Source organism: Eleginops maclovinus, chromosome 20 (genome assembly GCF_036324505.1).
Source record: "Eleginops maclovinus isolate JMC-PN-2008 ecotype Puerto Natales chromosome 20, JC_Emac_rtc_rv5, whole genome shotgun sequence".
Classification (NCBI taxonomy): domain Eukaryota; kingdom Metazoa; phylum Chordata; class Actinopteri; order Perciformes; family Eleginopidae; genus Eleginops; species Eleginops maclovinus.
In genome coordinates, this window is record NC_086368.1 from 10,508,747 (window position 1) to 10,533,200 (window position 24,454).

General features: G+C 40.7%; 2 protein-coding genes across 10 annotated transcripts in view; one reads left to right on the plus strand and one right to left on the minus strand.

Moving 5' to 3' along the window:
• The first annotated feature begins 363 nt into the window (after positions 1–363).
• On the plus strand, positions 364–11,259 carry ncoa5 (nuclear receptor coactivator 5). 8 transcript variants are annotated; one of them, XM_063910517.1, is made up of 13 exons: positions 364–378; positions 540–697; positions 1,515–1,567; positions 2,915–3,185; positions 3,402–3,509; positions 4,847–4,910; positions 7,350–7,601; positions 7,674–7,795; positions 8,216–8,357; positions 8,641–8,843; positions 9,099–9,303; positions 9,462–9,553; positions 10,348–11,259. In XM_063910517.1, exons 4-13 carry the CDS (start codon positions 3,017–3,019, stop codon positions 10,887–10,889), a joined length of 1,899 nt encoding a protein of 632 aa, XP_063766587.1. In that variant the 5' UTR covers positions 364–378; positions 540–697; positions 1,515–1,567; positions 2,915–3,016; the 3' UTR covers positions 10,890–11,259. The 8 variants fall into 8 exon arrangements, with proteins under 8 accessions (XP_063766587.1, XP_063766593.1, XP_063766590.1 ...); XM_063910523.1 differs by having other exon boundaries at positions 369–697; positions 7,677–7,795; positions 8,644–8,843; XM_063910520.1 differs by having other exon boundaries at positions 372–697; positions 7,677–7,795.
• A 4-nt stretch (positions 11,260–11,263) lies between these two features.
• Positions 11,264–24,454, minus strand: part of slc12a5a (solute carrier family 12 member 5a) — a 153,933-nt gene continuing 140,742 nt past the window's right edge. For both annotated transcript variants that reach the window (XM_063910513.1, XM_063910514.1), the window contains exons 18-26: positions 23,794–23,989; positions 23,180–23,349; positions 22,887–23,018; positions 22,093–22,200; positions 21,499–21,624; positions 19,445–19,638; positions 18,725–18,739; positions 18,384–18,517; positions 11,264–16,924 (exon numbers count right to left, since the gene is read on the minus strand). In XM_063910513.1, coding sequence (XP_063766583.1) covers positions 16,833–16,924; positions 18,384–18,517; positions 18,725–18,739; positions 19,445–19,638; positions 21,499–21,624; positions 22,093–22,200; positions 22,887–23,018; positions 23,180–23,349; positions 23,794–23,989 — 1,167 coding nt within the window. In that variant the 3' untranslated portion in view covers positions 11,264–16,832. The remainder of the gene's footprint in view (positions 16,925–18,383; positions 18,518–18,724; positions 18,740–19,444; positions 19,639–21,498; positions 21,625–22,092; positions 22,201–22,886; positions 23,019–23,179; positions 23,350–23,793; positions 23,990–24,454) is intronic.

A 24,454-nucleotide genomic window follows, 5' to 3' on the forward strand; every position in this document is an offset into this window, starting at 1 on the left:
CAAGCCATTCCATTGGCTACTTGTTTTGGATAAACGGATGCATGTCAAAACATGCATTGGTCACACAGTTTGTTACAATACGTTTTTTTTGTGTCCCCAAATAATGATTCACACATTTTTGTAATAGTTTCTGCAGGCATTTGTATAAATACAGATAAAATGCATTACACATGTGTCAAGAACCCCTGTATATAATGTTATTATTGGATTTGTCTAAGGATATTGTTGTCCATGGCCAAGATGTCACAGTACAAAATGGTGTTGCAAATTTCTAGCAGAACAATAGCAAGAACAAGTTATGCAGGTTTTTGGAGAACAAAAACACACAAAGAAATGGAAGCAATAGGGACATAGGCCTGAAAGAAGGGAAATACATGTGTATGTATTAATAATCATCATTGTTTTAGGTTATTACTGAATTATCTATTCATTTTTAGATGTGTACTGTGAATCGGAATTATACAACAAGCTCTTATCAACAGTTCAACAAATGCAGATTTTACCAAAGTAACCAGCGTGGGGCGACGTTTTGTCAACAGTAATTGTGGCGGCAGAAGAAGACGAGCAGGCTGCCGTAAAGTAGCAGCAGCAGCAGCAGAAGAAAAAGCAGTTTTGTGACACAAGCTAGCGATATCGCCTCGACCAGTAACTGTCCGGCCCTGAGTGGCAGTAAACCGAGAAACAATTGATTTTGAGGGTGAGTGAAGAGTCGCTATGTTTTCTGTAATACAACGTCATACACACGGAAATTGTGCCCCCGTGCAATTGGCCGGTAGCATTGAGGCTAGCCGTTAACCTGTATGCTAACAAGAGCTAACACTAAATTGCTAGCTAACCGCTAACTTAGCTACGTGTATCTATGTCGCCATAGCGTATGTTAACCATTAACAAAAATAAATGTATGGAAATGAAAAGATGCATGGGAATCTGATATTAAAAACACGCCTCAAAGCTCGCTACATATTATTTGTTAGCACAACCCGATAGGCTACTGTAGCGCGTGGCACGCCATTTACTGCGCGAGCAGTGTTGTACAGGTGTGCATGCCTACCGTTGGAAACGGTCAAACTACTACTTAAGAGGTCAACATTGACGGTATAACGACTTTAATTAATTTATATTTCAAGAAATAAAGTAACAGTTTGCATTACTCTGCAGTAGAGTCATTCATTTCCTGCAGAGACTTTCATCCCCGCCTCTGAGACCAACTGTTTGCTACACGTATGAATTTCAAGTGGTCAACAAATGTAACTTACTGATAACGGCATTAGATTATTAAAATGTATATCAGTTCTGTGTTGATATACTTGCAGATGAGTTGCCTACCTGGGTTCTTTCAAAGTATGAAAATACATAAGGTTTAACCCACGAAGTGTCTTATTTTCAGAATATTAGCCTACAAGTTGGATAGATGAATAGATTGATATACAATTAAGGTAATACATTTAAGCCATTGTATGGATACATTTGTAATTCATGTTTTAATAAGTGTTGAATATTTTTCTTCCCCTCAGACTGTTGGTGTAAATTGTGTGGACACAGAATCCAGGGCATTGTTCAAGTTAAGGTATGTTAAGGGCTGCTTCCTATAAAGCATTATTTGAAATACCTCCAACCATGTTATACTAAATGTTTTCACTTTCTTAGGATGAAAACCTCTAGAGTTATTTTTTTCTGAAATCCTGTCCTATTGTGCCACCATGGCAAAGTAGAGAAATCGACTTATCCTGAAGACTTTTAAAATCATGGGTTTCTCAACCTACACATTTTTTTATACAATTTCCTGGTGATCATAAGCCCGTCATTTATTTCATCAATGCAATTTTCCTCGAGATGTTTTCAACATTTCAGTGCAAAGAGAATGATTTATCCAAATGGTGCTTTGCTATTTGTTGGGAGTCTGTACTGCTATTTAGTGAAACCATCCAGACATAATGGGCCACATTTGCCTTGCCAAAAATAAATTGAAACCCTCGGCTGCACTGCTAAACAATTTAAAAGACAGACAAAGTTGGGATAGGCAATGTGACCCTAAACTTAAATCGTAATACATTTCAAAACAGAACATCGCTCTGACTCTCCATGGGTATCTATGCCATTTCCTGCACCTTCTCTTTTAATTCAATGACACATGGGTTGGTGTTACCTTCGGGGAAATGTGTTTTCACCATTGTGTTCAAACAATTTCGCTTACGACGGGGATCATATCTTCACATGGCTTATTTTAGCATTACATAGTCATATGCTAACTGGTTTAGCATACAGAGGCATGTTACCATTTGTTTGAATCTTTTCTTTACTTCAACAAAAGATGTTGCATATTTATGATGGAAAAGTCTCCACTGGAGTGCCACAATATACTACTTACCCTGGGACAAAAATGTTATCTCATGAAAATAGTTTTCTGGCTCGGTTGGCTTTTTTCTCAACACATTGCCTTGCATCTTTAGCTGTATAAAGCCAGACCACAATTTTCACATCCCGGCATAGGTATCATTTGGAAGGATGTCCATTGCATTTCCGAATTTGCGTCGCGGATTTACATTTGCGCTTATTATAAACTGCATAAATCGCACTCTGAAATTCCACTGCGGTCCTTTTCCATTATTGAATTCAAACTCTGTTATGCATTACGGTCCAGTGCAGCGTTACATCTTTATAATAGCCTGCTTCCGACTCAGAAACCAGAAACACGCGGGACACATTTTAAAAGTGTAATTTAAGGTTCCTGAAGGATTTGCGATTCAACCAGCTTGTTTCAATTTTGAAAATTGCTACATTTGAAAATGTATTTGCCACAGCATTTTCGTTGTCTGAACTTTATGATTTTTGATCTGCAACTTTTTGCTCTGCTAAAACTTTTCATCCCTCCAAGGAATTTTATCTCTTCTCTTAACTCACTGACATGTTTCAGGATTCTGGAGGACAATTTAAAGAAGCTTATTATCGAACCAATCAAACGTTTTCCAGCATTTGACACGCACGAAGAAACCAGCAAACCCTTTTGGATTGAGCCATGTCTCGCCGAAGAAGCCGCAGCGCATCCCCAGGACGGTTTTCGCGCTCCTGCAGCAGTAATGACCCTAGAGATTTGGAGAGAAGGATTTTTGTTGGGAATTTGCCGACTTCTGACATGGAAAAGAAGGATTTGGAAGAACTGTTCAGCACATATGGGAAAGTAATCGGTCAGTAAAACACAATACAAGCTATAGGTTTAATTAACGATAATCATATTAATCATATCTAGCAACACTAAGCATCATGAGTGGTGTTTTCATGATAGGCAAGCCTGTAAATAATGATGTCCGTGTTGCTACTATTTTAAGATGATTAATGGGTAGTTACAGTATGTTTTTCCAAATGATCTTAAGTCTGTACCACTTAAAATGTTCCTCTTCCAGGCGTGTCCATGTTTCGCGGGTTTGGATTTGTACAATTTGAACGGGTTGAGGAAGCCGAAGCTGCAAAGGCGGCCCAAAAGGGTCGACTGTATAAAGGTTATAAAATAGGTAAGCCTTTACTGCAGTGGGTGTGATTTTTATTTTATTTATTTTTCTTCTTTCTGCCAAAGAGAATAGATGTAAGGCAATCAAACCAATTTATTGGAACGTTATTTTTGTTTTGTTCTGTCTGTGAAAATCTTGATTGGGCATTACATGTTCAGTGTATTTCACTTGGCAACAAAGAAGTAGCACATTTTCAGTTTTAACGATACACCTACAAATAATTAATTCATGCCAATTTTATTTTGAAAAGCTGCATGCCCATTTTCGACAACGATAAAACTAGCGCCTTATAACGTGTTCTGTATGTAGGTGGTATAATTTGACCTACAACTCAACAAAATGAATATTTATCCTAGCCAATTTTTTAAACTTTTTTTAATTTGTAGACGTGTTATATTATTGAATAACAACGCAAATAAACAAGTGCATTATTACATCCTGGCAAAGCCTTGATTTCTGAAAAATCTTTTGTGAATTTTCTTCAACATTTGAAATGTCTCGATCATGTGTTTTCGGAAGGTAACATTTCAAGTAGAAAATCTAATTTACTAAGGCTTTACCAAAGTACCAGTATTTAAGTCAATGTTTTCGAGTTGTCCAACCCATTCCTGTTAACACAATATCTCAGAAGAAATGTATTCAAATCCGGCCCAAACATCCACTTGGACTGAAAGATTAACTGGTTGGATTTTTGGTGGACTTAGGTCACTGTGATTCCTCAAAACGCATTTTTGGTCAAAACTCAAGAATTCATATGCCAATTGTGAAAATTTCACACAAATGTGTTAACAGGACTTGTCCAATTTCAATATTGACAGTCATGGGTCTTAATTGACTTTTGGTCTATACAATGCTTTGTAGTAGTTGGAAATGTTTGGATTAAACGAGTCAGAAACAATCAGTCTGGAATCAAATATTAGATTATTCATAATAAAGCATATAACCTGTGCAACAATTGCTGCTTTGAAACAGAAAAAGTACAAATGCAAAAAGGAAAAAAGCGGCGTCAGATTTGATTGTTTTAGAATTTGAAATTCAAAGTAATAAATGAGGCCTCAAACTATTCTGTACAGCCTTGTCATTTCCGCGTTTAAGATTTGCTAGTGTTTAACACTTTTTTGAAGTAGTTGAAGCTTCATTTCTTGTTCATCTTAAAATTCAAATGGCAACTTGATTTGCTGCATTTTGACGCGTTCAGTTTGGACTTTCCAACTTGGATGTTGGAGCTCATTTTTATGTGGATCGTGGAAGTGTTGAAGCGGCCTCTTCGTCCTGCGTGAAAACACAAGCTGATTAACATGTCACTGTTATGTTCAACGTTTGGATTGATTTATTTTCAGATGTAAATATGGCAGTGGAGCGACGGCAACCTAAACCTCAATCCCAGCAGAGCCCTCCACGAAGGTAAAGTAACGCGAAATGGGTGTGAAGATCTACCATCACCTTAAAAAACAAAAAACGGCGTTAAAACTTTTTCCTCCACTGTCTTTACCTCCAGTGTTGAACTGCCTGTTAATGGAGGCTGTCGTACCATTAGCTTTGGGATGGGTCTTTGGACAGTAAATGGTTTCACTTACAACTTCCAGATGTGTTGAAATAAAGCAAATGGCCATCTGAATGTACTGAAAAAAAGTGTCTTTGTCTCAAAGATTCCTGGCTTTTCAGCATTTGTGTTCTTTTAGTTGTGCATTTCATCTTAGACCTCGAATATGCAACTTTTAAACGAAAAAAACCACAATGCTAGTTTCACCTTGCCCTGCGTCTATGACACAGGGCAAGGTTTTCCTTTGATACATCCAGATTAGTCATCCAAAAAACATCATTCAAACTTTATTTAAGGGAGATGTGATTGTAGGGATGTGCGTTTACACCCTGAAGATCACAGTCCAGGGCAAGTGGTGTTTAATGATTGGTTAATACAATGCAGTTGCATTGGCAACATGATTCCCCTTTGACATGCCATATATTCTCAAGGTAAACGTGGTTTAAAAAAACTTTGAAAGCCGTTTTCTCTTCAATTTCACAAATGTTGTGCTGAGCATCATGAAACTGAAAATAACTTTCATATTGTGACCAAAACCGAATGTTGGAAGAAGGAAAAACTGAAGAAAAATGATCAGGATTTTGCTCAAGTCTAGAGCAGTTAATTGTGGAAGACTATAGTTAATGCTGGTCCAACTATAAATACAGCAGAAGACCAGGCTTCCTTAACCTTCTCTTAATATGAAAGGTTCAAACTGCACTAACCATAGACTGTATATAAGATGGACAGAGTGGCTCCATTCAGCTGTGTTCTATAGAATTGAAGCAACCGAGGCGACGAAAATTTGGAGCCAGTTCGAAGTACGCTTGCGCAGTAGAATCTGAAGCATGCGCAGTGAAGAGGAGGTCGCGATCAGACCCGCCCACTCATCGAGTGAAACACGCCCCTTATCGAGTGAAACACGCCCCCTTCTCCGTCCGTTCCCCACCACACACACAGGCCGAGTCCGACTCTCTGGGGCTAAACTGGCTGAAACTACAGTGCCCAGTTCGGTCTGGGTATTTGGATTTTCTCCGGTAAGTGTAACGTAACGTAACAGATTGCCAACTAGATCGCTATTCCTGGCACAATGTCAAATAAGATACATAAATAATAACAATAATAACCATCCTTCTACCTAATGTCACTAAGAATAATGTTATTTGTTAATTTCACCTCATGTATTTCACAGAGCACGTCAAACACCCTCATCGCAAAGCCAGCTGTGACAGCTGTCATTAAATATTCAGCCTAGAATATTTAAACGTTAACGTTAACTTTTTTCTCATTAGAAATCTCGATGTTTCGAGCGTCTTCAACATACAAATCTATCTGTTTTTCGTTGGTATATGACCATAATCCTTTCAAGGATGTCCGAAAATCTATAGATTACTGTCAAATTAAGTTAACTTTCTAACGTTAGCGGCTAAGCTATCGCTACCGTCATTTTAATGAGTTCTCGAGTTTCTCGGGAAAAAGAAAAATGGTGTGATGTGAAGCACCTTGAAAGCTATTTTTTCGAATAAAAAGTTGTGGATGCAAAATTTGTTTTAGGTGAGAAAAGTGACATAGAAAGTTGGTTACTTGCCCATTGAAAATACATGGGAATGGGCGGAGCTACGCATTGTACTGCAGCCAGCCACCAGGGGGCTCTGGACTAGCGCTTGCTTCACTTTTAACGGACGAACCTCTGTCCATCAATATATACAGTTTATGGCACTAACCATGACCACTTGGAGAAACTGTATCAAAGTCTCAGCTTTCTTTTTCTACGGTTTGCTTCGAAAAAGCTTTTGGACAGTTGGACTGTTCCATGCAATCAAGAATAAACTCCTTCTAGAAATGTATGGAAACATTTCAAAGCTGAGATTAATGACTTTTCAAAGAAATGTCTAGCACATTTTTCCTTAGCATTTGTTACCCAGTACTGGCAGCATGAGAAAGTGTTTCACTGGAGAGCAAATCATCTCAAGCAAATTGTGCTTAAGTGCAAAATAAACCGCCGAGGTTCGTTTGCACTTTCAAAAGCTGGACTTATGGTCAATGAAACTCAAGCGGTCGTCGTCTCGGTTTGGTTGCGTGCACGTCTCGATGGACATTTTCAAAAATCCTTGTCGAACAGACATTTATCGGAACTGCCTCCTGGATTGAATTTGTTGTAGTTCCCTTTGGGACCACGTAGCAGCTTCCTCTTTGTGCTTCTGTTTTGTACAAATTAAACGATACCAACTATAGGTCGGGACAGAAGTCACACTTTGCAGAATTTCATAGGCAGCCTAAACTCAAGCGGGCCCTGCACTAACTGCAATCTTTTCTGTCAGGGCCCCGTACAGCAGCTATGGGGACAGCAAAGAGCCCCGGCCTCGCTCACGCTCACCTGTTTATGCGCGTGAGCCTCGGGAAAGTCGTGAGGGACGAGAGCCTCGGGAGAGCCGCGAAGGACGTGAGCCTCGGGAGAGCCGTGAAGTGAGGGACCCAGTGAGGGACCCAGGGCGGGGCCACTCTCGAGACCATGATTACCGGTACCGTACCTCAGAGAGCAGAGACAAGGACCCTCGAGATCCTGCTTACAGGTGACTGCTGAGCCCATTAGTTTGAAATCCAGCTTTTGCATCTTTGTCTGACCTTGAAATGTCTCCGTGCAGCAGAGAGGAATATGACCGCTTCTACCGCAGTGGCAGTAGTGCAGAAGAGTTTTACCGGAGGAAGGAAGAACCCTTCAGGGACCCGTACAGAGACCCCTGGAACGGGCGCCGCGAGTCAGAGGGTAAGAGGGTGAACTTGCCAAATGTTTTTTTTATTTACTCATACTTAATGAGGATGCATAATTACATTAGTTATCTGGATTGACAAAAGTACATATTTTTCTTTCTAGGCTGCCTCAGATTTACCTGATTGTTTGTAAAAACGTGATGGATTCTTTCACTAACATCCTACTAACTGTGGTTATGGGTATCGTTTTGGATCCATTTTTCTAACTAGCGCCGTTGTCCAGATGCGAGATGCAGCTTGATTACCAAGCAGAAGGCCTCCACCAATCAGATTTGAAATACTATTCAGCTTTTCCATTTGGTGGTTACATTTTTTTTGAACAACTGCAGTAGTTAAACTAGGCTTTATTAGCATGGTTTTTCAGGTCCTTAAAATTGTTTTCAACCCTTTTTTGAAAAATGTTCTGACTATACAGCCGCAGCGGTAGATGACCGTGCTCGACCAGAGGAGCGCCGGCGTAATGAGTTGTATCGCCAGTACTACGAAGAACTCCAGCGACGCTATGACACAGACCGCCCGGTCGACTGCTCCGTGATTGTCGTCAACAAAGCGCAAAAGTATGTCCGCTCTCTGCTCTCTACAGGAAATCTTGGATCAGAAACATCACGCTAGATTTGATTGAACTCAACTTTATTGCACAGAGTAGAAGTACTAGGATAATGAAATGAAGTAAGCATCGAACCAGAAGTGCAAAACTAGCAGTAAAGTGCAGTGTTATTCGTAGTATACTATAAATATCTCTATTTGTTCGACCAGTACATGGCATGCTTTTATTTCATATCGTGTGTGTGTGTGTGTGTGTGTGTGTTTCTTTGTGTGTTATTGCTTGAAAATCTACTGTAGGGAGTATGCGGAGACGGTCGGGAGGAAAGTCCGTGATGTGGGCATGGTGGTGGATCTGATCTTCCTCAACACGGAAGTGTCGTTAACGCAGGCCCTGGAGGATGTCGGCCGAGCCCGCACTCCCTTTGCCATCATCATTACCCAGCAGCACCAGGTGCACCGCTCCTGCACCGTCAACATCCTGTTTGGCACTCCGCAAGGTAACGCCACAGTATCCACCTCTTTGGGACTGAACACCTCTCCCTCTTTCAGATGCACTGTAAAGATTTGTTTAGTCACTGGTCATGTTACGGTATTTCCTTTTTTGCACATTAATTAAAAAAATGAAAGTTGTTATGCTCTTATTTTACAACTTCATTTCTCTAAATGTTTTTGTATGCGTGATACACAACATTCCCTGTATGTTTAAACCTGCTTGGTAACAAATCTGATTCTGCTGGTTGATATTTCCATAGAGCATCGAAACATGCCAATGCAGGACGCCATGATGCTGGTTTCCCACAATTATGACACCTACAAAGTGGAAAACCGTGAAAAAGAACGAGAGGAGATCGCCAGAAAGGCTGCCAAGATGGCGGATGACGTGTTACTCAGGGAGCCTGACAGAGAGGGCCATCCCATCTCTGTGCTCACCTCCATCACACTGCTGTCTGAGAACAGGTAGGTTTAATATTTTCAGACCAGAGACGTGGAGAAGGTAACACTAATGTAACTCTGTGATGCCTTTAGTTTCAATTTCCATCGTTCCAGGTTTTTGTTTTAAATGCATTTCTCAAAAATCCCCACACTTTGAGTAACTGTATTTCTCTGTGTGGTAGATTTGTCACCCCAGAGGAATTGGACAGTCTCATTGCCTACCTGAAGGACAAAAGAGGACGGCTGCTACGAAGCACTGCAGACCCTCTTGCAGGTAAGGGAAAATAATTCTCACCTGCCAGGAAACCTGGCTGCTGTAATCATTCATCCTGGCCATGCTGGCTTTCAGTGTAAAGTGTTTCATCTAAATGATCATTCATGTAAACCTAAACATGTTTAGTATTTGAAATTGAACTCATGTTAGTTGGTCTCATAGTTGATGCTGAATGAGGCAAAAAAATCATGTTCAAAACTGGTTAAATAAATACATTTACATGTACTGCTGTCGGTATAAAGTATTTGGTCAACTATTAAAAGGTTGTGCTGGTAAATACTTTGAAAGTCTAGGAATTTAATTTAAGTAGCTGGAAATTGCTTGAATTTTACAAAAAAACTGCTACAACCTTGTTATGAAATATTGAACAACTTTTTTTGTATCAAAATGTTCTCAGACTAGATCTGACTCTCACAGGCTCCACACACACCTGGACTCTAGGATTCTCTTACCCAATTCCACACATGTGTTCGCCCACTGACATTTGCATAAAGGTAGTCGGCCAATCAGGACCAGCCTCCTCGATTGCATGCAGACATTTGATGCAGGGTGATAGACCATCATACCTGTTTATACTGAGTACTCTGCACATTGTCCTGGTTAGCCGGGTGCTGTTGTGCAGACTTCAGTGGGCAACCGAATGCATTTTGACTGTAAAGGAGTGAGTGGGGGGCATTGTGCTGAGAGAAGTGTTCACCTTTATTATGGCTCCACCATCTTGGTCTGGAACCTGAAGCTCTCTGTGGAATGTTCCGGCAGAGCAGCAAACTCTAACTGCACTTCTCCCCTTCAAGCTACAGCTCCCGCAGCAGTACATCATGACGTCCCCCCCTCAGCTGCAGGACTGCCTCCCCCATCACACTCCACCCACAACCCTCCACAGTCGGGCCACCTCAGCCTATCGGCTGCTTCCAGCGCCGCGCCAAACAGCAGCCACCAGCAGGAGCTGCAGGCCAAGATCCTCAGCCTGTTCAACAGTGGGCTGACTGCCAGCCAGCCCCCATCCGCCCCCCAGCCCAAGCCCTACGGCTCTCTCGGCCCTCCCCAGTCCATGAACCCAACACGTCCACCCATGCCCGGTCCAGCTCCAGCCCAGGGTTACGGCGCCCTACAGGGCCGAATGCAGGTCCCTCTAGGTGGTCAGAGACCCCCCACCTCTGCTTCAGGTATTAATTTTGACAGCCCAAGCGTCCAGAAGGCGCTGGACACCCTCATTCAGAGCGGGCCGTCTCTCAACCACCTGGTGGGCAGCTCTGCCCCTCAGCAGCCGCCCCAGAGGTCAGCCCCAGGCATGAGCCAAGCCCCTCCCATGTCGATGTACCCCCGACATTACTGAGTGAATAACATACCCTGTGACGCATCAGACCCCCCCACTAACTCTATGCAGTGAATAACTGCTGTGTAAAGCTAGATCGTACGGTTGGATGTTTTGTAAAAGCTTTTAATCTTTTTATTCCGAGTGTTATGTTTAGTTACTAAAGTTTGAAGACTTGACGGGATTAGCTAATGATCTGTTTTATTAGTCAGATAATTATTCAGTTATAGTAAATGTGAGGTAAACTGAGGCATGTGTATCAGTTTATTTTGATGGACTCCTTTTGTTCTTTTCCAACCATGATGTGTTTTATAGTTTTGCACATATAGTGTTTGTTTTTTAATTTGTAACAGTTTCATTGTAAAAGAATGATTAAAAACTCGAGACACAATTGCTGTAATAAAATGGTATTGGTTTATTGCATTTTGTGCTGACAAATCTATAAAATGGAACGGGTATCGCCAGAAGCCATAGATATAAGCATTTGAAATGTAAGATAAAACTACTTTTTCCTCTTTTTTTATGTACCATGAAACACAATAGAGAATAATACATGTCGTCTTTAAATTTTAGAATATTTAACTTACACTGACACAAAAAAAAACACCTCCACACTAACTGTATTTGATTTATTTACACGTAGCCCCCTCCCACCCCCGCCCCCAGCAGTTACATGTACACACACACACACACCCCCACAGAACTGAAAGGAACACACTACGCTTTACCATAAGACCAGGTACAGTATCAAGGAAGAGTAATGAACGCTTTTGAATTAAAAAATAAACTAAATTCATATTACTGATATCTCATACAGGTGTGTCTTTGTGTGTATGCTGTATATATCATCTATATCTACATCGTTACATTAGTCAAGCATCCATACAAAATGTTTCCCACAACTCCAGTGAATTGAAAACAAACCCGGACAGTGACAAAATTCATCTGCAGGGAGGTACTGGTTATTAAATACTATATTTTATATATATATATACTATATTTGTAAAAGGCCATAAAGTGTTAAAGGAAAATGTAAATAAACTCGATACCAATCATGTCTGTCAGATATATCAGAAGCCGGCTAACTTCATTAGCTTGTTCTGTTTTAATAATTGTTAAATGTATTTAATTAAAGTAGGTAAATGTATAGTTTTGGACAGGCTGCATTTTTCATCAAGTTGCTGATTTGCAGGCATCTCCTCTACTACTTTGGCACTTTCTTAGTTTTACCCTTTTGAAACAATATGCTTTATCTAATAAACCTTTAATAATAAACAGTATTTACTTTGATAATTCACTGGAGCACACATTTGCACACCATCATTTATGTAGTTAACTGAAATATACTTTGGTACTCAGTTTATCTGCAGATAATATTTGACACAATGAGAAGACCTTGTCAACAAATCCACCATAAAAAATAGAATCTTGTACTATAATAATAATATTGATAATATTCATCTTGGATACAATGATTGGCCTGTCCTAAGGAAAGAAAATCATACTACTAGAAAGTAAAAGTTCCTAATGATAAAAACAAAATACTTTTATACTACAAACACCCAATATATGTTCAATACACCTTGTTCAGGATAATCGCATGCATGCACTGAGATACACAACATAACTGGGACATGGCTCTGCCTGCAGCGCGCCGATGGCCACTCGAGTTTTCTCTTTAACTCCCAGAGAGGACAACTGTGTGAAATGCAATCAGGCACGTCTGTCTGAAAATACATTGAAGGGTTTTCGATCTTATCTCAGCTACAGACTGCGTGTGCCCTCTTTTCAAAACCTGGGACTTGTTGTGTTTTCTCTGTTGGTATCTTAAACAGGACAGCCTCCTCAACCCGGTAACAGATGTGTTTCAGAGCCCTTAATATCCATTTAAGGATGGAGACTGGGTAATGATCACCGGCAAGTTTGTCTCATGCTACAGTTGTGCAGGCGAAGGATCTGATCCAAGTCATGGATCAGCTGTGGGGAGAGGGGACGTGCTGGTTTTTGAAAGTAGACCATCAGGTGTTGTGCAAGCAGAGCCACTGCCAGAATTGGAAGCGCGAGTTTTATATTCTTTGATCATTTTTCAGAATTATACTGCAATCACATTTAAAATACACAGCTGGGGTAGATCTAGTGGCTGGGATGGGGGAGGCCGGGGGGATATTTTGGGGCAGATGGGGTAAGGAGAAGGGAGGTGGTTGGGAGGGATTCTGGGAAGGCTCACTTCACAGATTGAGTGACAAGCACTATAAATGTAACAGTTACTATTATTCTTTTTTTTTAAAAAAGAAGTTTGGCAAGAGAAAGGAAAGAATGTGATGCATGCTAAAAATGCTCAAGAAAATGCTGACACGAGAAGATGTAAACAAAATCAGCAGGTAGTTTCTGGGCAGTTGCAGTTCAAAACTGCTGCAGGAGGATGGGCGTTAATCATATTTTATAGTCTGGGCTGTCAGACCTCCACGGCTGGCTGTAATACACTCGTGTGCCACCAGAGATCACTGTGGGACAATGGTCTGCTTTACTGCGCAGACCCCACCCCCACTCAGTGTAAAGTGCTTTTGCTGTCTCAGCCACACCAGAAAAACACTGTCGATCTTTATTGTCTGTGAGACCTGGTGACAAACATTCTGATGAAATAAGTTACACCTCCAGTTGTAGAAAATAAATAACATAACACAATGAAAACCAATGTGAGAACAATATTGCACATAATCATACAAAACTCTAAGACTTTGCCACAGTGATAGAACAGTGTACAACAAAAGACAACACTAGTCGGTTACAGTGTCTCTGACTGATATATATTTACACAGGTGAGATGACCGTCTCTAAGGCCCATCCATTCGCAAACTCAAAAATCTCCTATTACGTTACATAAGACTATTGGAGCGAGATTGAAATATAACAAGTAACAATATAGTGAACTCATACTTTTTCTTATTTTTTTGCAAAAGACTTGTTTTCAAGGTCTAGCGATGTCTCCGGATGAGTGGCAAACACTCGAGAGTTCCCCCAAAAATCTGTAACTCAATGAGAACGTTTGGCGACCTTTTACCCCGCTCTGCACCTTGAACATAAGTCATCACTATAGAAACCACTAAAACAAATATTGCCACGTAGTACCATGCAAACAGCAATTATAAAACATTTATAATTCAATAAATAAATTCATTTCCAATAAACTTCTCCAATACACATCAGATATCTTTTCTTTTGAATAAATTTAAAAGGCTCAGTTGATGCAGGCAATGTTGTGGAGACAATCCCATAATAGCCGTGTTCTTCAAAAACTGGCGTGAACGACTCCCTTTGTCAGAGTAAAGTGTGGCAAGAAAAGAACAGCTTCATGACTTGGCACCCTAAAATCTTTGAAAACTAGGAGTGGCTGCTTTCTTAAGTATCACAGGTGTGAAAGGTAGGTGTGTTATAAATTTGAAAAGCAGATAAATATTTAAATATATTTTAGTGATTAAAGTAAATTAATTATCTGTTACTTGAGGGATTAAAGATAGTGGTTTTTAAAAAGAGAGTAAAAGGGTGGAGGATTTGCCCTCAGTTGTAATATTGCATCAAGGTATTCAGTGTCTCATAAAACAGAACCCTGTCCAAAGTTCTCAGGCCAAACGTCTCCAGGTACAGCCTGGCTTTGTCCAACAACCACCGCCACTGATATGTATGTCTATACCCTTTTTCACTTGATCTTTAGTCGTCTCTATTTACAGTACGAATAAATCTATAGATACTAGCAGCATTCACAACATATGGTCCGACATTCAAGCAACACTAAAAACATTTAATACTGTTTGTAAATAGTTCTAGAAACCTATTTGTTTTGCTTCCTTATATTGTATATACTGTATATATATTCATACGGTATTTATTTATATTTCTACTACAAGTGCAAATGACCAAAAACAGTTTCTTTAAGAAAAGAAACAGAAATAAAGTAAAGTGACAGCTGTTCTTGGTCAGAGTGAGATGAATCTGGATATTTTGTTTTTTTAAAGACTTACGAAATCTACATATACAAAATATATGTGTAAAAAAATAAATAACATGATCACATGAGTCCGGATTTTCAACGATTGCACATTCCTTCCAAGATGCACTTTTTGAATCTAAATATGATTTGCTCACAAGTCATTCAGTCGGGGACATGTGTGGCTCAAATCTTTTTCCAATCTGGAGGATATAAAATCTCAGCGGAGAGTCTACTGCATAGAGTTCAGTCTGGTGGACAACGTAAGTTTCCTAGCTACAGAAGCCATTGTCCTCTCTATTCATTTAGACTTGACCCTATAAACAATCAACCAATAGATGTTCAAAATCTCGCTTTAGTGAGAGCGGATATACTTTAAATCTGAGCGTCTGAACATCTCTTATTTTATCATCTACAGGGCGACTTTCTATCTGTAGTGTCATTCCCATTCTAGTTTCATGTAGACACCTCAGTTTCCTGTCTCTGATTCAATCACTATCCTTTTTGTTCAATATTTCTCTTTGAAAAATACTTTGATATGGCACATTTAATGTATCTAAATGAGGCAAAAACAACGATATATCTTTGAGTGACAATCAAAATGACACAACTATTTGATCAATATGTGTAACTTTGTCTATAAACATAAATACATATTTGTTCTCTAGATGAAAAAATAACATTTAGTGTTTTTTTTTTCAGTTCAATGAATCTGATGAATTCATTGAACGTTCACTTGTTGCACAGTGGCGGACAGTGCAGGTGCAGTGCTTTTCGAGGTTACAATGACAGTTACCATAGTGACAGGAGCCTATGCCATCCAATAAATAAATAAATAAATACATAAATAAATTTTAAAATTCAGCGGTTTTTTCGAGCTGTCCCTCTGAGCGAAGGAGCATTTTCTCTCCACTAGAAGCTTTTTAGTATGTCACAAAAATACTACACTCATACTGAACAACGCGTCAGAGCTTGTACATTATTTACAGTGATCCATACGAGGGTCGAGGGTGCTGGCAATGATAATCTCCTCGGGGTGTTTGTACGGTCTCCACACTCCGCTGTCACACCAGCCTTCTGGTAGGAAACACACTTTTTCACAGTTTTAATTATGTGTCAATCTCTACAAACTAAGCTATCCTTGTTGTATTTTTTTTGGCACTAACAGTGGCCACGGGGATGAACAGCCACTAAGAAAATGGGTAGAAAGAGTGATGGCGGTAACAGAACACGTGGAGTAGAAACACACAGTTATAAGGACGCCATGCTAACGGAGTGTTCAGGTTAATACTGCAGGTTTGATCCACGTTTCAGTCTTCTTCAAATACCAATGTGAATATCACAGTTCATGCTTTGCTTCTGCTTTCAGCTGGTGGTCCCGACCGTGTGCAGCAGTGTCTTTCTGCCCTGAAAGAGGAATCACATCGCAGCCAACGGGCCGCCGCGCTGTGGGAGGTGTCCGATCACCACGAAGGAAATAAACACACAATCCTACACTGAGCTCATTCAGCCGGCTCTCTTCTCCACGAGCAGGAGCCGCTGCTATGCCACACTTGTATTTGAAAAAAAAAAAAAAAAGAATCTGCAGAGATTTTAAACAAAGACGGACACAGAGACATGCATGTGCGCTCACACCTCAACTAACAACCAACCTCCTCCGTACCCAGTGACTCAATGAGGATTCCTACAGTAGATTACAGACTAGCAGAGAAACATAGATTCTAGATAGTCTCTCGATAGGTCTAGAGCATATAATAGTTGGAGTAGTTTACTGGACTAGAATGAAGGTGGAGTAGCTCATTGGTCTGCTGGGGTGGAGCGGAGGGGCTGAAGCTGAGCTGGTGTTTGGGTGTGAGAGGACTATCGTACAGAAATAAACGATCAGAGCGACATAATGATGAAGCTGCGCTGATGGGAGAGTAAAGGTGACACAGGAACAGGGGTGGGGTAGGATGGTAGTGGGGGAGGGGGCTGCTTTTTCAGGAGTAGATGGTGATAACCTCGCGGCCGCCTCCGCGGACCAGGAGGACCCGGTTGAGACCGTCAGTGAGGACCTCGAGGAACTCCATGTCTTGAAAAGAAGGGTTAAAGAAAACAAACAAAGGACCTGGTGGAAGAACTATGTCAGCAAATTTACAAAAAAACGTCAAAGTAGGAAGGGAATAAATATTCAGGATAAAAGTAAAGTTGTATATTTACAAAGAAAAAGGTTATTCTCTAACATTAATAAGTCATTAATTTGCGTGTAAAAATAATAGTCTCCGAGATTAAAGTCAATGCCTAACATGGCCATAACGCTGTTGCAATGGACCGATACCTTTCTTGCACATAGTTGGATGAGAAGTCACATCTGTACAGTAAATATAAATCTAGATCAACAGTAACATTAACTTAGCATAAAACCTGGAAACAGGGTATCGGCAAGACTCACAATGTCAAAAAGTAACACAATTTTAAATCTTACCAATTGAGCATTATACCTTATATTCTTAATCCTGCAAAAGTGTAAGTGTAAAAATAAGATGTTTGTTCCATATGCCAGACTTTGGCATGTAACGCCAAAAAATCAGTTCCTATGTCTCCTCCTTTTAAAAACTCAATGGAAATCATCACAGGATCAAGAAAAGATGTGAAGGAGAAATCAGGAAGCGACCCCTGGGATGCTCAGAGAATGCTCTAACACTAGGCGGTGTGATTTTGCGATACTGGATGCTATTGACGTCTGCATGCTGTGTCACTTTCAGTGCTGCTCGGGCAGATGTGAGTTGTATTGACCTTTTAATCAATTGGCAAGTATTGTCCAAAATGTCAAACTACTGCATTTACCTCCAGAAGATAAATAAATATGAAATATTGTGTTATATAACACAATAAAGCGGTACATTTCTATCAGTCAAACTCTTAAAGTCTTCTCTGACTGACACAGACGTATTTCATGATTAGTTTTATACTGAACTGTAACTGACAAAAGAAATCAAAATGCAGTGGGCTAAAAAAGTAATTAAAACATTATCCTGTAAATGTTATCTTTTGCTTCCTAATCCTAATTAGTTATTTGCCTCCATTGCCATGTTGCACATATTTTCTGATAACAAATCACAGCTGTTTTTCCTCCTGAATCGAAGTCGATTAACTTACCATGTATTATTTAAAACAGAAAAATAAGGTTTTTGTTTCCTGAAGTAGGAATAGGCCTTGAGGCTTTAACCGGTATAGATCGTATCTGTAGAGCGCTACTAAACGGTTTTCAACACCTGAATGTCAAATGAATTCAAATGGATCTGTTTGATTATATTTACACTGACGTAGGATATTCATTTAAAAGGAACACTCTTGGTGTTAGAGTAGAAAACGCATGATTTAATAGTCCTAAAATCAATCATTTATATTATGAATCTTTGCTCTTCCCTTGTGTTTAAGCTGTCCTCACTCCTTGTAAATATTGAGCGTAGTTTTCATAAATAAAACACTAATACAGATTTAACTGACTGAACACATGAGGACCCTACTTCTGTTTGTGTGAAGGATACAGTTCTCGTCACCTGACCGGTTCTTGGGAGGCCCGGGCATGTTGAGGAGGACCAGCTTGGCCTCTGAGGACTTCTTGATGATGACTTCATTCAGCCGGAGCGCTGTGTGCATACGCCGCACATTGGACTGGTTCCTGAGCAAAGACAGAGCAGCAAAGAGTGAGGTTGCGTGGTTTCACAGTGATGAACAGCACGCTACCAAGCACTTTGTGACAGTGGGCTGGTCGAGGTGACGGATGCTCATTCACACACAAGTATTCCTTCTTCTTCTGCTCATGAGGCTAACGTCAGGATGGGATGTGAATGGGCTGAATGAAGTTTATTGGGACTTCAGTACTTACAGGTTCTCCCACTCGCTGCAGCATGGCAAGAAGAGAAACAAATGGTTATGAAAACTATGTTGTAAACGTTGTTCAGGCCGAGTCCACACTCATACAGGTTTTCAAAACAAAAACAATCCTCTTTGTTGGTGTTTATGAGAGTTTTGTCGTTTAACACCAGTGTGCGCTGTTTTCTCTTCTGTCGGTCACTAATGAGGAGACATTTCGTTGACGTGGAAAAAATATAACCTAACAGGTTAACAGAAGTAAAAGTTACTCTTCTACAGTTCAAGGAACAGATGAGTCAAAAAGCATCATAAAAGGGATCCTAACCCTAACTTCTACCCTGACCCTAACCATTACCGCTGCATTATTCACCAGGCCCACGACACAGAGCCGCAAAAAAAACATTGGAGGTTTTGGAAAAGATGTGTTTGCGTGTGGCCAAAGCTGCCCACTGGCTTTTACAGCACTTCAATTAGGTTTTTAATGTTTTTCTTTTGAGTTTCGTATTTGTAAAGGGTGACGAGAAGGAGTAAAATCCCTGGTACGTGTGGACTAGGCCTTAATCTACCTAATCCAAGCTAATAAATAAGAAAGTATAAATCCTTAAAGCTCTCTGGCAGACCTCTGTGGCGCTATATTGTCGAGATAAAAGACTCGGGGACCTTTCTGTCGGGAACAGCAAGGTATTCACCTTTACAACAGGTAAGGGTTCAATGAGCATTTCACAGCACTCACGGCTTCATGTTGAAGATGTCTTTGATGCCCTCTGGTGTTGCGGCGCCAGGCGGCTTGGCGGGCTCGCCATCACACTTCTCAGTCCAGGTCATCTGGACCTGCTCCCCGGGGCTCTTAGCCCCCTCTGTGGGGGTGAGCAGGGTGGCTGGGGTGGCTGGGGTGGTCGGGGTGGTGTTGTCGTGGATGAGCTGGACCTGCGCAGGGGGGGAGAGAGGGGAAGAGGCCGACTTTGACTATGAGACGAGAGGAAGAGAGGACGGATGTGGATTTACATGAACAGTACACGCAAGAGTCACGGTTGAGGTGGAAATGTAGGAAGGTCAAAGTCACAACAAGCCACAGTGTTTGAGAGAGGGAGGGGGAAGAGAAGTGCCATTAGGGAGCCTTACATATTAAGCGATGTCTTTTTTAATAACATGGGCTTGGACTTAGGCAAGAAAAGAGTTAATCTGTATCACAGTACCTTCAAATCAACCAGCAGACACAATCCGTCCAGCACACTCAAAAACTCTCAAGTGATACTAAAAAACAAACTACATCTTCTCAACTACGCTGGATAAAAATCTATTTCTTTATAGAAATACAACACATTCTACCATATATGGGACAGAAATCTCTAATTATTCATTAAAATTACACATTTGCAGTATTTCTATGACACCAAATTGTATTTATGGTTGCCTTTTACAGTGTTGCCGGATGGGCAATGTAAGATTTTAACAGAGTCTTAAAATGATCATATCTTACGGAAAATTATGGTAGCCTAAAACACAATTAAATTACCAGACAGAGATTCACATTCATCAACATCATAGCCTAGACCAAGCATGATTGGCTGTAAAACTGTCACATGACTAGAGATGCTTAAACATTAATGTAGAATCCATATTTTGCTATCTTGAAATTAATTAAAAAGAGACAGACTCCAACTTATAATTGTAAGCAGGGTGCGATTTGACAAAAAAACAGAGGGGGGGATGTTTTTTTTAATTTATTCATAGACAAGAACATTGGACTTTTAACTTGCATAACTAGGGAGAAAAAAACGCAAAAAGTAGACAGGCCCTTTTTTCGGGTCCGTGGATTAGTCCCCATCACAACATGGCAAAACTTTTAATAACCCATACATGGATTTCTATTCAACGTCACAAAAACATGCGTACGCACTAACAGGCAGAAAGCACCATAGAACAGCATCAATGCTCTCCATGAAAAGACCCTCCAATTAACTTAAATCAAACACTCAAAATAATTCACTAAATAGCACAACGTGCTGTCAACACTCAGGGACAGGTCTGGAAAACTAGACAAAGTAAACAGTCGGCTCTGGTGACAAATTTGTGGTGGCTTTTTCGTTTTTCCTATCGGGGCATTGTCTGCAGCATTTCGGCCCTCTTCTATCCACAATTCTGCAAATGGGTCCTGTACAGTAAGATGATATGCTGCTCTGAACGCGTTTCATGTTTGGTTCAGCGCTGTTTTTCCTGCGAAGTTCCCGCACAAAAATTTTACAATGTTTTTGTGTTCGATGACGTTCAGAAATATGCACCGTCTGCCAGAAGGCTGCTGAATAGCCTACTCTGATGTAAAGACACTGAAGATCGTTAGATTTCAAGAGTTTAAGTAGGCTAGCAGTTAAGTTGCATTCATCGCTATCAAGGGGGGGAAATCCTTGTCCCCACCGGAGATAAAAATAATTTAGAAGAGGTAGGGATAGGAAAACCAGAGGGGGGGAAATCCTCACCATCCCCCCCTACAAATCGCACCCTGATTGTAAGCATCAGAAAAGGATGACAATATTATAGGTCGTGCTACCTACTGATGTACGATGTTCAGAGGGAAAACGATTGTACAAATACAATAATTATCTTGCAATGCTGGTCAATTTGTGTTCTGCTATGTTATCCAGTTTAGTTTACCCACTGGCTGCCTGGTTTTATCTTCCCACTTCAATCCGTAACTTTTTTTCCTTCCTAAACGTTCTGTGTCAAATCAACTTCACGAGGCCACACAAATAAAATTCACTCTTCAAACTGAGGTCAGCGATGCTCTACCTCTTCCTCGGGCTTCTCCTCCTTGCTGGCTGCAACTGGCTCCTCGGTCACACTCAGCTGAGTGGTCACTGCGGCCGGGTTCTTGCGGCGGATTGACCCGCGGGATGAATCAGTGATACTCTGGATCTGTGAAGATACAGAAAGAAGTGAAGCATGGAGGAAGGTTTCGGCAGAGATTTAGTTAGAGAAGCAGGGCAGGTCAGGTAAGTGTTTTTTCAAGACATTTGTTCACTGTGAATCCCTGAAATGAAAGAAGAAATGAGGATAATTTCACTGCACTCATTTCATTTATTGATCAGGACATAAGGCAATCTTGGAGGAGCTAAAAAATAGTAACACTGAGATCAATATCCTTTTTTCAATATCTGTCAAAGCAGAGTTTGCTGTGGCTGTAGTCCACTTTAACAGAGAGACTAAATATGTCCCTCTGCTCCGATCTAACTGAGATATGCTTTAGTCCTGAGGGGCTTATCTGTCCAGTCCAGTCAAATCACGCAGAGCCATGCCAAGTCCGCCCGTCAAGTCAAGTTTATGTGTGCGTCTTCAAGTGCATTTCAAAACAAACCACACTTTGACATAAGAAAACTTTCTTACCTCTCTCTCACGCTCATTCTTGGTCAGGTTGATCTGTTTCAGCATCTGCGATCGTTGTTCCATCACCAGGGTCTTCTCGTAAGTGTAGGCTGAGATGTCGCTGTCATGCTAGGGTGAAATGGAAGGAGAATTTTTTTTTTATTTTGACTGTTTTTGTTGTTTATACCTTTCATTTTTTACCAGTTAATGCATTGCCAAATCCCTCTTTGTCTTGCTGAATCTTGGATGAGGTTAACGCGAAGCTTAAAAATAAACTAGTTTAAATGACGTGTGGACCGACAACGTCTCAAAGCAAATGTTTATATCTGTTTTGAAAGGCTGCAGCTGAAGGCAGGGTGAACAGCCTGCCTTCAGTTGCAGCTAAAGGAGGGGGGGCGAGAGGGAATAACGTTGCAAACTTCAAAACAATCTTCCCTAACAGGCATTCAAGTTGTTGCACTTTGTTCTACACACTAAAAGTGACACAAGTAAATGAACTCCTACATACTCTTCCTCCTCCATATTCTCCTATTGTTTCGTGAACTTTGAATGTATTCCTGAAAGCTGGTTTTGGAAGGTAACATAAGGGGTCTGAAGCATTTCTCCCAATTCCAATGTGGGTAAGATGATGAAGGAGGATGTTTTGCAGGCTCTATTTCACCATCTGACAAACACTCCGGATTTACTGTCCTGAGACACGGCAGGGTACTCTGAATATTTACCCAACTGAGTTGCACTGAGACTAAGGTGCCTTACGATGCATTCTGATATAAGTGGTAACAGATTTTTTTTTTTTAAACTGTGTTTAAACTCACCATTTCTACAACTTCCACCAGGGCTTCGATACGGAGGTGATACAGGAAGGTGGTCAGGTCTTTTTTCATCTGGATACTGTTGTCATCCAACTGGGCCACGGTAAAGATACGTATCTTGCACTTCCTCCAGACCTGAGCAGGAAAAACAATGGCTAAAACATCCAAAATATCTAGGATGGTTCTGTGACTAGATTATGTGGTTGTTATCGTCCATAATTTGTTAGACAAATTGTTTTGTATACCTGTTGAGAACACATTTTACTGCACAGTATTAGATTTTGTGGTCACAGTACCTTGTGCTGTTTGAGAAGGAAGGGCAGCAGCATCAGCATGCCTCCATCATGGACGATCCACCAAACATCGATGTGGCCCTCAGTGAAGCGCTCTCCATTGGACGGGAAGGCAGCAATGTTCTTCGGGACGAGCATAGCCAGATGAGCAGCGGTGGTTTCTCTGACCAACTCTGCAGAGCACACACATCCAGGGAGGCACAGGGGTTAGAGATACCTCTTCTACAAGCTGTTCACAGATGTTAGCATGGTATTTTTGATACAGATAGTTCTCTGTTTGACTTCAATACAAGGCTCTGATCAGCTTTGATTATTTATATTAATGTTTGTCTGCTTTACGATCTGAACTGGCATGCTTTTGTTCCTGCATCACTTGGAATTACTAATCCGTGTCTCCATCAGCAAATACTCCTTATTTCTTCGAGCTGCTAGGGATTTTGTCTTGCTCAGAAGCTTCAGCAGCACACATGCTGGACATAAAAAAGCTTGACACCTGCAGTTTATGGTTAAAGAGAAGTGCACCACTCCAACAGACTATCCCAGAATCTCTAGGCGAGGAAAAAACCTTTCAGATTTTAGACAAGCTTCGTGATTTATTTGGTTTTCTTGTGACCCACCAACAAAGTTCCTCCAGGTCTGGTGCTCATCTCCCTGCCTCCAGTTGCGTGGCCAGGACACCAGCACAGCGTTGTGTTTCAGGCCTCCGAGCCCACTGGCCTGGAGGAGGTGGGAGGTAGCATCGCGCAGGTTCGAGGACACGGTCACTTGACAGAAACCCTTCACCTTCTCTGTCTCCATCAGTTTACGCAGTGCCTGGATAGGAAGATGGAGAATAAATGAGTGTTTCTGTCTGGAAAGACAGCATATTTGGGTATGGCATCATGCATTTACTAAGAATCCTAGAACTTCATTTGACATGAGTTTAGATAGATTTCCAGTCAAAATTGATGACAGCACGTCATTAAAAACAACAAAAAAACAAACTATAATATTAAAGAGAGGACTATTAATAAGTTTACACATGTATATACAGTGGGGCAAAAAAGTATTTAGTCAGCCACCAATTGTGCAAGTTCTCCCATTTAAAAAGATGAGAGAGGCCTGTAATTTTCATCATAGGTATACCTCAACTATGAGAGACAAAATGAGAAAAAAAATCCAGGAAATCACATTGTAGGATTTTTAAAGAATTTATTTCAAATGATTGTGGAAAATAAGTATTTGGTCAATAACAAAAGTTCATCTCAATACTTTGTTATATACCCTTTGTTGGCAATG